The 15,462-nt window shown below is 37.2% G+C and overlaps 1 protein-coding gene and 1 long non-coding RNA gene across 3 annotated transcripts in view; one reads left to right on the top strand and one right to left on the bottom strand.

Moving 5' to 3' along the window:
• The window catches only part of mtt (mangetout), a 523,315-nt gene that overhangs the window by 493,563 nt on the left and 14,290 nt on the right, over positions 1-15,462 (top strand). For both annotated transcript variants that reach the window (XM_069835394.1, XM_069835387.1), the window contains 3 exons: positions 772-905; positions 5,857-6,182; positions 13,424-13,586. In XM_069835394.1, coding sequence (XP_069691495.1) covers positions 772-905; positions 5,857-6,182; positions 13,424-13,586 — 623 coding nt within the window. The remainder of the gene's footprint in view (positions 1-771; positions 906-5,856; positions 6,183-13,423; positions 13,587-15,462) is intronic.
• Positions 10,248-15,462, bottom strand: part of LOC138706291 (uncharacterized) — a 127,686-nt gene continuing 122,471 nt past the window's right edge. The window contains exon 3 of the long non-coding RNA XR_011333950.1: positions 10,248-10,500. This is a non-coding gene — a long non-coding RNA (uncharacterized lncRNA). The remainder of the gene's footprint in view (positions 10,501-15,462) is intronic.

The raw sequence follows: 15,462 nt of genomic DNA, 5'->3' as shown, positions 1-15,462 counted from the left end.
AAATATTGTATTCATTGTATACTTTGTACTGCAGTATTTTATTAGTACTACTACTACTACTACTACTACTACTACTACTATTATTATTATTATTATTATTATTATTATTATTGTTACTACTATTCTTATTTTTATCATCATCATTATTATTATTATTATTATTATTATTATTATTATTATTATTATCAATAATTGTCTTATTTTTTTATACTTTGTATGTCTCATTTATTTTTACCTGCTGTTCACATTTCATTATGCTTTTTCCTTTCTTTCTGTATGTTATATATTATGTCTGATTTCTACTTACTTGTTGTTTACATTTTATTATTATTATTATTATTATTATTATTATTATCTTATTCAGTTTTGTGTGTAAAATTGTAGTGTACTTTGTAAATTTATAGTGTTTTTTGTAACGCAGTTTTACTCCTGGTTGAGTGTTAGAGAAGGTCGTATGGCCTTATCTCTGCCAGGTTAAATAAATCATTATTATTAATATTATTATTATTATTATTATTATTATTATTATTATTATTAATATATCTTTTCCCAAGCGAGCAGAAGTTCCGTAAGTTGTCAAATTATTAAAACATGTTTGTGGAAACTGACTTATGCCACTTTTCCCAAGCACTGCAGAATTTCTGTGGCTGTATTTTCGCGTGTATGAATTGACTAAGGTTCAAAATATTACTTCTGGGTGACTATTTTCTGGGTCTGAGTTCCTAATCTATATCCACCGTTGTTAATACGAGAACTTTATTGTGATTTCAGAGATCCAGTTCAAACTGGGACACCCTCAGCCTCCTGAGTCGGTGTGCAGTCTGCCCTGTGAGGTGGGGCAGGCAAAGAAGTACGTGGAGGGCGAGAGCTGCTGCTGGCACTGCTTCAACTGCACTCAGTACCAGGTGAATGCAGCTCAACAATTGAAGGATTTATTAGGGACAGAATAAACATCCTCTTATTGACACATGAACTCTATATTTCTCGCAAATTATAGTACTTAAAACTCTTAAGGGGACAATTATGTGAGTTTTAAATCTTTTACAATTTTCATAAAAAATTTATGAATTTTAAACTACATAAACATGCCTACAATACAGGGCATATCAAAAGTCCGGTAACACTTTCAATATTTTATTACACAAAAACTACTAATGATAGCACTTTCAAACACACGTCAGTTTAAAGTCAAACTCCCTAAGTTCGTTTTACACCTTACAGAGATTCAATGTGTGAACCACGAGTGACTCGGCAGATGTCCAAACGATAATCAAACTCTTCCCACACCCTTTTCAACATATCCTCTGTGACCGTGGTGGCAGCTTCTCGAATTCTGGTTTTTAGTTCCTCTAAATCACGTGGCAAAGGCGGTACAAACACACGGTCCTTTACGTAACCCCACAGAAAAAAGTCATATGCAGTCATATCGGGTGACCTTGGTGGCCATCTCATGAAACATCTGTCCCTTACTGAAAATTAAGCGGCTGAATAAGTCATAAGTCATAAGCTTAATTTTCAGCGACGAAGCGACATTCCATACGAGTGGGAAAATTAATAAGCACAACTGTCGTGTTTGGGGTATACAGCAACCTCACATAATCATTGAACATGAGCGTGATTAACAACGAAAACCGTACGGACCTTTCTTCTTCATTGAGGCTACTGTGATTGGACATTCATATCTGGACATGTTGGAGCAATGGTTGGTGCCTCAACTTAGACAAGATCTCGATGACGATTTCATCTTTCAGCAAGATGGGGCTCCGCCACATTTCCACATTGCAGTTCCTGCTCACCTGAATACGGAGATGTTTGATCGTTGGATAGGACGTGCTGGAGTAAGAGTGTTGTATCGGAGGCGGCCCTGGCATAGAGCTGATCCCTCATCCGGGGAGGCCCTCCATGTCCTTGTGTGGTCAAAAAAGTATGTATGTTATCCATAGTTTAATTCCTCTCCCGACAGGTCGTGGCCCTGTAAGGCCGTGTGGCGTGGGTCGTGTAAATGCACCTAGAAGGGAGAGGTTAAACTGAGAGAAAGAAAGAAAGAAAGAAAGAAAGAAAGAAAGAAAGAAAGAAAGAAAGAAAGAAAGAAAGAAAGAAAGAAAGAAAGAAAGAAAGAAAGAAAGAAATGTAATGTGTTGTGTAAGCTTCAAAGATTCGCGTTACTGACTGCACGAAACAATTTATTGTATACATCATGTATGTCTATGTTGTAAGGGAGGGGGTATGCCTTTTTTTTTAAATCGAGGTATGCCAGAGGAAAATCTTGGGGTAGCATACCGCCTCTGGTTTTTTCCCACTTCCCTCACTGATTCCACTGATATAGAATGTAACATTTTCTTCTTGAAATAATGTCATACGAGTTTTCCAGTTGTCTCAAAATGGCTTTTACCCGCAAAGAAGTTAATTCAGTAGATATATTTTCATTGGAACATGTTGATTGCAAAGTAAACAGTCTGGCTTTTTGTGAAAATACTACCTTTTAAATAATAATAAAGAGAAAGAGCACCCAATGGGTATTTAGTTATTTAGTCTTTGCTATATTGTGTCAAAGTCTTCTTCCTTTTCCCACATCGAAGGATATTGTATCGTTCACACATTTTTGCACATAACGAACACACACAGCTGTCGCTGGGGTCGTGGTATCGATTGTTGCTGCAGATCTTGTTGTGGAAGCCGTGTACCGCTAGTCTCGTCACTAGATGGCGGAGCTCGAAGTTTGGTCCCTTCCAGTCATCGTTGGTTACTGCATCTGTGGTGAAGAATTCTTCCCATATCTCCTTCTCTTTTTCTTTCCTCTCGTCGATGGCTGCCTTCAGCTGGGCTGTCATTTGTATCGCTAGTTGTAGCCTGATTTCCTCAAGTATACTAATCTCGAGGCGGTGTATTTTGAGAGCCCAAGTACTCTTTTCAGGTACCTCGCTTTCATGTTCTCTATGTCTGTCCACTGCTTCTTTGTTAGGTATTCCGCTATCAGTTCTAGCCCGTATGTTATTACGGGGAGTTCTTTGGCCTTAAACAGTTTCATGGCCGTGTCCAGTGACATTAGGCATAGATTTTATTGCTGCTGCCGTTCTTTCTGCTATGTGGGAGGTAAAGGTCTTCCCGCTGGCCTGAAGTGTAATTCCAAGGCATCTGAACGAGTTTGACAGTCGTAGCTTTTCCCCATTGAGTGTTATTATGTCGTCTTTTCCTATTCTTCCTCCTTTCCGAAAGATTACAAGTTCTGTTTTCTCCATCCTTTTGTTTAAACATTTGTGACAACTCGTTCACGCATTTTCCTTTGGGAAAATTGTCATTTTCTAAAATTTTCTTGCATTTTAAATTAGCGACAAATTGACCCTGGACCTCCACTGCCACTTACACCATAACATTTGGAGTTGGTAACACTGATCAATCAGCTTATTGCTTCAATTTTTAGTAATCAACTGTGGAGTTTGCTACAAGTATAAGAAGATTAGATTTTCTTCCTTGAAATGGGTCGAAATCCAGTGAGTGTGGACTTGAAGTAGTAGATTATTACGATGTGCAAGAACTACTTGAAATAAAATCTAATTCTGTCCCAATATTAATTAATCTAAGAGCACAAAATGAAATTTTTCAACACGTTTTTATAACAGAAAAATTGTTGTATAACTCACAGTTTGAAAGGTAGAGAGATAGGTTTGCAGTAAAAACAACTTCATTTTTCGCAGGCATTTTGTCCCTGTATAAACATCACAGGGTTTCACATAAGTATAAGGACAATAATGGAATATCTCTTTTAAAGGGATGTCCTTAAGGTTTTGGCAGAAGCTGTACTTTCTAGTTCTTTACTCGCAAGAAAAACTGTCATTACATTTGAATCATCTTGGCAGTTGCTTATAATTTGAGGAGTGGAAAGTATTTTGCGTAAATTGAAATATCTTTATGGTTTCCTTCATCTTTAGTTTCAGGTGGACGTTATCTACTGCAATATTATAAAAAAAAGACTACTAAATATAACGAAGAGATATAAAAGCACGAAATTGTTTACATTATCCCGAGGACATGTCTCCAACTAAACCATTATAAGGAATAGAGTATCGTGAATATATTAAGTACACGCATTCACCATTTACTGCTTAGTAAAAATCTGTAGCAGACATGAAAAAGCAGCTTTAGAAGTTACAAGACATCTCTCAGTCCCTGGCGACTAAACACCACTCCAAGAAGGAGGTGATGGGAAATGGAAATGGAGGTTTATAGATTCAGAGTTGCTCGGACGGTCAGGTAATGCGTGGTGGCTGTAGCACCTCAGGGAAATGGTTTCCTTTCCTGCATGATCGGAGGTTGATGTATCCCATACTCTCTTCCTGGAACAAATTGAATAGGCAAAAATCTATACTTACGTCTCTTGATTCTATTTTGAAATCCAATTTTGTGAGCGAACACTATTGAGTATTAAATCATTACTATATTTAAAATAATAAAACACTATTTTGAAATCCAATTTTGTGAGCGAACACTATTGAGTATTAAATCATTACTATATTTAAAATAATAAAACACTGAATATATAGGGGTTTCATTTCAAAACTTCCCAATATAAATAGGCTAACTAATTATTTAAATTGAATTCAATTTAAACAAAAAACACATCAATTTTGATATTGAGGGGAAATCTGAAACCAGGCTTAATTGCATTCTAGATTTCACCCCTACCCCCAGACACCCCACTTTGAAATTTTAAATGGCACTCCTATATTTTTATACTTAAAAATGAATCAGCATTCAATTTTTGATACACCTCATTCATTTGCTTTCGCATCTGTTTTCTATCATATCCTGACAACCTATATTTTTGTTATTATCAGTTGATTGTAGGATGAAAACCAGCTTATTTTGTGTAATTTCCTAAATTTAATCAATAAGCATGATTTATGTTCTCTCTTGAAGGGTATTAAAATAATTTAATACACAAACACAACTATTACATAAAATGCTCAATAAGTTTTTGTAGTTTTATTCTCTTCAGCTCTAATCAACAATAACAACAGGGTACTCGTTAAATTTCAAATGGTTTATCTTATAACGTGGGCGTCAGTGTATTGAGAAACATTGCGACTTTCCTCTCATCCCCTCATTTCCCCACCGCAAATGTGACGTTGCACAAAGGCAGAGATAAAATCCGAGATCTGTACTTTGAGTTTTACACGTAATGCAAAATGTTCAAATAAACATACATAATTACTAAACAACATGTTTACAAAGTGAGCTTTAGTAATATTAGGCCAATAGATTCTGTTATTTGAAACTATTACGTAGCATCTATTATAAACATATTTCTTTGTGATGTGATATTAAAATAATAATAATAATAATAATAATAATAATAATAATAATAATATTATTATTATTATTATTATTATTATTATTATTATTATTATTATTATTATTAAAGACATTGTCTACTTTCAGTTTTACATGTAATGCAAAATGTTCAAATAAACATGCATATTACCATTGTAGTGTTTTTTGTAACGCAGTATGGCCTTAACTCTGCCGGGTTAAATAAATCATCATCATTATTATTATTATTATTATTATTATTATTATTACTAAACATGTTCACAACATGTTTTCCAAGGCATGTTAAGTCAAGTGACTTAGCGCACTTTGTAACATATTAAAATGTTTAACAGTATTGTTAGGCCTACTTACCACAAAATCAATTTCCAAAAATTAAATTCTATCAATAAAGCTCACTTTCCATAATGTTTTAACTGCCTAAGTCTCCTTTCTGTACCATCATGGTACTGTATTTCCATTTATAAAAATCCTGAAAAAGTAGCAAATTCACTCTTCATTTGTCATGGAGTGAATCACCTGTTTCAGATTCGGCATCCGGACGACGAGACGCAATGTTTGACTTGCCGCCAGGGGACAGTGCCCGACCCGTCACGTGTTCTGTGTCGGGAAATCCCCGAAGTATTCCTGCGGCCGGAGAGCGGCTGGGCCATAGGTGCGATGTCGCTGTCCTCGACAGGCATCCTCATCACCCTGTTCGTGTGCGGCGTGTTCGTGCGCCACAACGACACGCCGGTGGTGAGGGCGTCGGGGCGCGAACTCAGCTACGTATTGCTCACCGGCATCCTGCTCTGCTACTGCGTCACGTTCGCGCTAGTGCTGCGGCCCACGGACGTCGTCTGCGGAATACAGAGGTTTGTTTGTCTCCAGTCCATTAATCTCGTAATATAAAGTATTGTTGTTAAATAAGTAACATTAGAAATAACCTCAACAAATCAGCTTCGTGACTGTATATTATGTGCTATACTCTCTGATGATGTGAAGTTGCCAGCTTTTTTTTTTTTTTTTTTTGCAGTCATATATTTTGTTAATGAGTTTGGGGGAAAACTTGAAGTGTTGTATTCAATGTGTTGAGGTCTGTTCACACTAACGGGACGCGGAAGCGAAATATGAATCCACTCACACCGCAGCGACACAATCCCGCCTGAGTGACGGGACTGCAGCGTACTACAGGACCAATTGTTTTTTTGAAAGATGGGACATGACAGTTAAGCGGCTGAGCTTGGAACTACAGTGCTATGTTGCCAATATGGACTACCATGCTGCCAGCTGATGCAAAGCTAGCAAGTGATGTTAAGATGGCGGACGTTAAAACATTCATTGACAATTGACGCAAAGGTAACAAAACAATAGAAAAATCGACAGGAATCAAAGATGAAACGTGCCAATGCTAACATTGTGTGCACAATAAATGTTGGCAATAGAGCTATTAAGCACTCGCCATGTGGAAACTGTAAGTTTGGCAACTCGACCCTTGTTACCATAGCAACAGGCCTACCACGCTATGTGACATTCAGTTGTTTTTCCGATCGCAACGCTCCTGTCATGTCCCATCTTTCAAAAAAACAAGTAGTCGCAGTTCGCTGAAAGCAGCGTTTTCCCGCGTCCCGCATTCGCATTCATTTTGGCAATGGCGACTGAACAGTTGTGTGTTAGGGGACTTTCCATGCTATACGACTTTAGGAATGAAGATTATAGGAATCTAAGGAAGAAAGATCAGTTGTGGGATGAAATAGGGAAAGAACTGCATACACCTGGTATTTATCACTGCTTTATAACTCTTTATTTTTTTTACTTGTGTATGTAGAAGGTGAATCTCAAAACGGTAATTTGCTAGGATACGTCGCTGCATATAGACCACGGTTAAACGAAGTATTTTCCCCTGGACCAAAAATACAAGATGCGTTGCTCGTTTCACCTTATTATGAATAAGTGTCGGGGAAAGTGTCTTATTTTAGGTTATAATTCAGAACTTGTTCAATATTTAATAAGATGTTTAGGATTAGTGTAAAACTGGCCTATGTGCAACAACGTCTCCTAGCAAATTACCCTCAAAACTGCGTTCGTATTTTGGTGGGTTCAACATTATGTCAAATAACAATAGAATACAAAATCATGTAACATGGTGTATTGTTCTGAATGAAAGGGCGAGAACAATGGTGAATTACTCAATAGTTGAGCAGTTAAGGCCAATTCACAATGAAAATTAAACATAACCTAAGCGTTAACTTAAGAATGTAATCGTTACGGTAAAATCACATCATTCATGATGGGGACATAAACATAACCGCAAAGATACTTTGTAATCCTGGAAACATAACAACGACGCCATTTCCTCGTATTCTGTCGTATATTTCAGAGCTCTACAATTGTGTACAGTACGGTTATTTAGTCCTGACAGTCGCCGACAATGTGCGCCTGGGTCAGGTGAGTTCATTAAGTTACGCCAAGGTGTGTTCGAGAGTCGCTTGCATTCAGAGCGATCGGATGTCACGCGTGCGGTAGAGCTGTGTGTTTCCAGTACAGTTAAGCTGTAGCCTACTGCATTTCTTTACTGACCGTTGACTCTTATCTCTACTCCGTAGCTCTCCCCACTACTCCTATTACTTCCCCTCTTTCGCGACGCCGAGCTGTCAGGACTAAATAATCGGTATGTACACTGTGGTCAATCTAGAGCATCCACCAGCCACTGAACGAATATTGCACACTTTTATCACTGCCAACGTGGCGCTATAAACCAATTTTTAATACTTTTATCACAACCACAAGTCCACACCTGTGGAGTAACGGTCAGCGCGTCTGGCCGCGAAACCAGGTGGCCCGGGTTCGAATCCCGGTCGGGGCAAGTTACCTGGTTGAGGTTTTTTCCGGGGTTTTCCCTCAACCCAATACGAGCAAATGCTGGGTAACTTTCGGTGTTGGACTCCGGACTCATTTCACCGGCATTATCACCTTAATTTCATTCAGACGCTAAATAACCTAGATGTTGATGCAGCGTCGTAAAATAACCCAATAATAAAGAAAATAAACAACCACAACACATTTCAAATCTTATTGTACCATATTTATAGAATTATTACTACATTAACATAGTATATCACGAAACATGTAAAATGTAATTGAATCGCCCCATGCAGAAAGGGCTTCAGTCCATTAGACCTGGTTTTGAGAAAACTAAGGAAAACAGTCTGTACTTTGTATTCCTTTCTGCATATAACTCTCAGCCTGGCGCTTCAGTTTCTGTCTTTCCAAGCATTGGACTGAATTCCTTTCCGCACAGGCTGATGGAACCATCCATAAAGATATGATTTCCATCGATATCTCGTTTTTTCAAAATTTGTGACTGAAGCCCTTTCTGCATGGAGCGATTCAATTATTATGAAAGTCGCCATAGTGTCTTCTTCGAATTAGTAATATTAGTACGATCCACTTCCACTAGATGGAAATCATCACGATTGGCAGAAAACATGAAAACGAAATGATACTAAATGTGAGAAATGTTACTACAGGTGTGTAGTATTATGTGACAGGTTAGGTTAGGTTTGATTAGGTGTATAGTATTATGAGAAAGATTAGGTTTGATTAAGTGTGTAGTATTATTACTACGTTGGCAACACTGAAACCCATGTTACATTAAAGAAATATGGCAATTCGTTCACGCACGACGATTTTCGTATGTAAGTAAGGTACCTACGTATTTAGGATGGGTCAGGTGGGCTTACAGCTCTCCCAGTAATCACATCAATTTCTACTAATCAGTACTATAAATCCAAGACATTTTCAAGATATATTATGAAGTTCCTATAGTGGCTGGGACATAAGAAAGATTCACCATGTTAATGGCATTGTTTATGTGAATCATTGTGAATGATCCCATTTGATAACCTGGCCGCAAACTTCTGTATTTATGTTACAGTTCTGTTTAATTTTCATTGTGAATGGGCCTTTAGTCTCATAAATAAGGAGTACAATGCAAAAAAAGTATCAATATAGGTTAATTTGCATGGGCGTTATTATGATTTTAATTATGTTCTGCAATTATCGATTAATTAATTAATTATGAGACCTACAAGCTTTGCATCAAGTGAAACCCACCTACTTTTTGAAGACCAATTCATGCATAAAACACTAAATGGGCCTATGTACGAAGAAAATGCATAAAAAAATTTTAGTGTATACTAGTACCTTCATCATCATCATATTCCAGGCACGAAATTAGGCCATTGTTGACCTGTTTCGGTTCAGCTATACAGGATCCAATAGACGTTTCTGTGGACGTCCAGGTCGTCGTCGTCCTTGAGGGTGGTATTTTAGCATTTCTTGGGGTGTCCGGCCAGAAATGTGTTCAAGCCATCTGTTCCTGTATTCTGTAATTTTTTCTTCTAATGGTTGCATGTTGACTTCCTGCAGTATATCCTCGTTCCTCTTGTGGTCCAGAAGTGTGTATCCTGCAGTTCGTCGCAGATATTTCATTTCAGCTGCTCTTAATCTGCTAATATCTCTTTGTTTCAGAACCCAAATTTCGCTTCCATAGAGGAGAGTTGGTAGTGCAAGGGTTTTACATAGTTTTATTCTGGAATGTTTCTGTATAAACTTGGTTTTAGGGTATGGTTTAGCAGTCCTAATATTTGTAAAAATTTGTTAATTTTTCTGCTTACATCATTCTCTCCTTCGTATGATATATTACATCCCAAGTATGAAAACGAATTTATCTGTTCTAAAATCACATTTTCAACAACAATTTTGCTTCGGATTGGGTTTGTAGATTCAAATGCCATTATTTTGGTTTTTTCTGGTGAAATCTTCATGCCATATTCTTCTATGATTTTATTTAGTTTAAATATACCATCTCTAAATTGTCTTCGGAGTTTGCAACTAATACTTGGTCGTCCGCGAAAAGAACTGTGTTTAGTCTTATGGAACTTGATATTTGAATTCCTACTTTGTACTCCTCACACCAAAGGCGTATTATTTCATCCATGTATATATTGAAAAGATACGAGTTAAGGTGCCCAAACCAATGTAATCTCTTATTTTCTAATTGTATTGTTAATTTTTCAACCTTCAGAGTTTCCCTGATTATGTCACTTCGTATCCTGTCTCTTCGTGTCTTCTGTACAATACCTCGCAGGGTTTCCATCTCTGAAGCTTGAATGGTGTATGTCCAGGTTTCTGAAACACACATGAAATATGTTTTACACATTGCCATTTTTCTCTTTATGAGTACATCTTTATTCCCAATTAAATGTTTTATTAAACTGTAATTTAAACTTTTCTGTATTCTTTTGCCAATTTCATGCTGTATTTTTCAGTTTGAAGTAATATGGTCCCTAATTATCAACATTCATCCATTACTAATGCCTTCTTTCCAGAGCCAGGATTCTGTAACTGCTAATTACAGTTCTTTAATGCAATAGTAAAAAAATATAAAATGGTGTAAACTACGAGGAGTGTTCTTAAAGTAAGTTCCAAAAGGGTGTAGTAAGTAAACGGGAAGATATTTACAAACCATTTTTGTTTGAATTGTATTCCCCACACTTCAATTACTTCTCAACATAATCTTCACCATTATTGAGGCATTTATCGAGTCGTGGCACAAGTCTTTCTATCCCCTCATTGTAGAATTCGCCCGCCTTGATGCGAACCACTCCCGCACTGCTGTTTTTACTTCATTGTCGCCATCAAAACGTTGACCACCGAGGAACTTCTTGAGGTGCAGGAAGAGATGAAAGTCACTCGGAGCCAAATCCGGGCTGTAGGGGGGATGGTCAATTTCTTCCCAACCAAATTTCGAGATGAGATTTTGGGTGTCACGAGCTGTGTGTGGCCGAACGTTGTCATGAAGGAACACAACTCCGTCGGACAGCATCCCACGTCTCTTGTTCTGAATTGCGAGATGGAGCTTCTTCAAGGTCTGACAATAGGTTTCTCTATTAATGGTTTCACTCCGAGGCAAGAATTCTATGAGTAGGACTCCTTTTCTGTCCCAAAAAACAGTGCACATGATCTTGCGTGTTGACATGGTTTGTTTGAATTTCTTTTTCCTTGGTGATGCAGTGTGCCTCCATTCCATGGACTGCTGCTTCGATTCAGATGTCATGTGAGACACCCAAGTCTCGTCACCTGTCACGATATGGTCAAGAAACTCATTGCCTTGCTCACTGTAACGTATGAGAAATCTCAATGCACTGGAAGCTCGTTTGGTTTTGTGTTCCTCGGTGAGCATCTTGGGTACCCATCATGAGCACAATTTTCGATATCGTAATCGATCTGTTACAATGTTGTAGAGAACACTCGGCGACATTTGTGGAAAATTCAAGGAAAGCGAAGAAATTGTGAACCTCCTGTCCTCATGAATTTTTTCATCGACAGCATGCACCAAATCGTCATTGATCAAAGATGGCCGACCGGTACGCTGCTCGTCATGCACAGAGACGTGGCCCTCATTGAACTTCCTAACCCATCTCCTAACCATTCCATCACTAATGGCATCATCACCATACACCTCACAAAGTTGACGATGAATGTCAGTTGGTTTGATGTTTCTCGCATTCAACAAACAGATAACAGACCGCATCTCACAGTCGGTGGGGTGCTCGATCACTTTAAACATTTCAACTGATCACCAAAGAGAGCAGATGGGGTACGTTATCAGTGGACACAAGTTTACTATACCGAGAACTTTGATTACGTCACGAGGTGGGGGAAGGGGTCTTACCTACAAGGTACAGTCATTGTATGCGCTGAGCTCTCTGATGTTACACGTGCTGTCTTAGATAGTTTTCAATACCTGTGCATTTCCTGGCGTATTTGAATTTCGTGTCTTTTTTTTTATATTCTTCTTTATTGGTCCTTCTACACTATTTCCTGTATTTACTTTTTTTTCCTATTGCAGTCCTTTTAATTTGTCCTACATATGTTTACCGTAAGTGCAAAACATTTGCCTTTACATTACAACATAGTTTACTATATGCTAAAAGAAAAGAAGCCTCGGCATGTACAATTGCACCTGTTTGTTGGGGAGTTCGGATCGCAGCACTTTTCCACGGATGGTGAAAAACTTACATGCAAGGTATGTAGAGTCGATCTACTGAGTAATATGACACACCATGTACAAAAACACTACAACTCTAAAAGAGACAAGAAATGTTTTAAATTGTTGAATTCGAAAAAAGTCGAAGCTACTCAAATATGGAATGTGATTTTTACCAAGACTTGTGCCACAAGTTCGTTAGGGCAAATATTCCATTTAAAAAACTGAAACACCCATGTGTCAGATAATTGTAATTAAATGCACAATATAAAAAAGGTTATTTAATATTATAAAGTGAAATTACTGAATAATAAAGATAAATAATTTGCTGCAGGAACTGTACTCCAGTCGTTGTTATTGTAGCGACACGATGACATTCCCCCCCTCCCTTCCTTGCTACCTAATACATTACAATATAGTGCGTGTATCAGTTAACGGTTTACGTACACCAAATGCTCTCTCTACTGATCACAACTAACCACACACACGGACTGAAGCTCTGAAACTGCATGCACAGCTTGCCTGAGGGCTGAAGAAGAAAACAAGCATTCACAAAATAACAAGTGCAGCGATGCGACGGCTATAATTGAAAACAGAACTTACTTTAAGAACACGCCTCATATGTTAGATGGTAAATAACGTTGTAGATAAATTTCACACGATTAGGTTTATGGATGAGAAAACAACAAGCAGTACTATAAACTTCTTCATGAAGCAATGCACCAAGATTGTTATGCGAAAGAATGTTCTGAACATGAAAGTGGAAAGAAAAGTATGTACCCATCTACTAATAGCGATGCAACAGTTAGCCAATAGAGTTCCTCTTGATTACCGGTACCTTCTTAACTGAAGATGTCTAACACAGTAGTGCTTTGTGTGTATTTCACGAAAAGGTTATAATGTCCAAACAAAATCTCTTTACGTTGAGATATTTTCAGCTGTCAGTAGTCTCACTGCCCATTCTAATCATCCTGTATTGTTTACTTCGTACCTAAGTCTTAAATGATAGCAATACTCATTGTTAAATTTCCGTAATAAATTAAATATGTTGTTATTTTCTAGGTTTGGTGCAGGTTTTTGTTTCACTGTTGTATACGCTGCATTATTAACAAAAACCAACCGCATAGCCAGGATATTCAACGCAGGCAAGAGAACAGCCAAAAGACCCAGCTTCATATCTCCTCGATCACAGCTCTTCATATGCAGTGCACTTGTGGGTGTTCAGGTATGCAATATATAATGCAACATTATATCCTCCTAAGTCTTAAGACATTTTTTATTTTTATTTTTAAAGTTCAATATAATACTGCACTTAAAAAAAAGTCACTGAAATAAGGAAAAATGCTGAAAAAAATTTTGCAGGTTACAGTTAGGACACAAATGCAGGCATATTGTACTGTAGTATGGGTCTCTGCATATATGTCTTATATAATTTTTTTCCCCGTCTTAAAATATAACGTTTACTGTGTACTTACTTCGAAAACATGTCCTACGGTGCCTTGATGTTCAGTGGCTGGTCACCATTTTCATTTACAAATAGTTGAAACACGCATTGTAATGATTTTTTTTTTTTTTTCAGAAATGTATATTTATTTAAGTACCAGGTCGCAAAATGGACTCATGCCTTTTACAAGATGTATGTAACATAGTAAATGATTCAGTATAAAAAATACAATTTACATTCAAACACTTTCACCAAGAGTGAAGTGTTTTACAAGAAATCACTCATTCATTAAACACGAGAAATTACTAAACTATTGAGCAATAGATTTGGATGTGTTCTTACAGAGTTTATAAATTTGGTTCGTGCATTTTGAATATAATCACTAAATAACATTATATTTAGTGACTCATATAGTTGAGAGTTACTGATATCCTAGTCTGCTCCCGTGATTGTCCTGCATACTGATCTTTGTATTCCATCCAGTCTTTTAATATGACGTATATGAGTATTTGACCAAATTTCACAAGCATATAACATATATGAACGGATCAGACAAGTGCATAATAAAACTTTGACTTTAAGAGAGATGCAACTTTTGAAAAGAGGATACAGCAGCAAGAAACATTGAGAAGCTCTGTCTCTGATTAAATTTATATGTTGTCTGTAAGTCAGTCTTCTATCAAGATAAACGCCGAGATATTTACAGCCGAATTAAAAGGTATGTTTTGTTGTTGAACTGTGAGTTCTTCTGGTAAGTGTGAGAATCTTTTAGTGAAAACCACTGCCTGTGACTTAGTTCCATTAATCTTTATTCGCCATTTTGCAAACCATTGCGTAAGTAAATCAAGAGCTGCTTGCATTTGTTGACAGGCGAAAATAATAATATAATGTCTTGTATAGAGAACTGTGTCATCTGCATAGAGCATATGTAAGCATTCAGGTTTCTTTGGAAGATCTTGTACGTAAATGGAGTACAAAGTAGGTCCCAGAACTGATCCTTGAGGAATCCCAGCTTCAATGACTCGAGAACTTGAAAGTGATGTTCCACATCGAACTCCGAAGGTTCTGTTGTATAAGTATTTAGCAATGAATTGAATATAGACATTAGGTATGTTAAGTTTAAGAATGAATGATTAAATCGATATTCTTATGCTTTCTGTATGCCCCAAGAGATGTCAGGAGCTTGACAAGCACAGGAAAGAGGTGACTGATAACTATTCCACCTAGTGGCAAATTTGAAACTAAATGCATGTATGAAGTATAGTATGCTATAAATCCAAAAATTTCAGCAACAGTCAGATTGCTAGACCATTATATTTCCACACCAAGTAACCAAATTCACATGCAAGTGGAAATTGATGGTAGGATGACTGTTGTGGGGAGGACACTTTAATAGTTCTCGTGTTTCTCTTACCATTTTCTTGTCCACATAATTACAAATCATTACACTTTCGTCATAGCTAGGGAAAACAAACAGAAATAATGTACTGTCCCAGATATTTTGGATTGCAGCTACTTGAAAATCATTCACTGAAATGTTCTATGAACCAAATAACCTACAAGGGAGCCATAAATATAGTCCACATCATGTTTGATTCGTGAGAAAAGATATACATCCATATGTACATACACATATCTAATCAATCAATCTTCTTAA

This window comes from Periplaneta americana, chromosome 1 (assembly GCF_040183065.1).
Source record: "Periplaneta americana isolate PAMFEO1 chromosome 1, P.americana_PAMFEO1_priV1, whole genome shotgun sequence".
NCBI classification, from domain to species: domain Eukaryota; kingdom Metazoa; phylum Arthropoda; class Insecta; order Blattodea; family Blattidae; genus Periplaneta; species Periplaneta americana.
The sequence above is the reverse complement of the archived record's forward strand: the minus strand, read 5'-3'. Positions and strand labels throughout refer to the sequence as shown.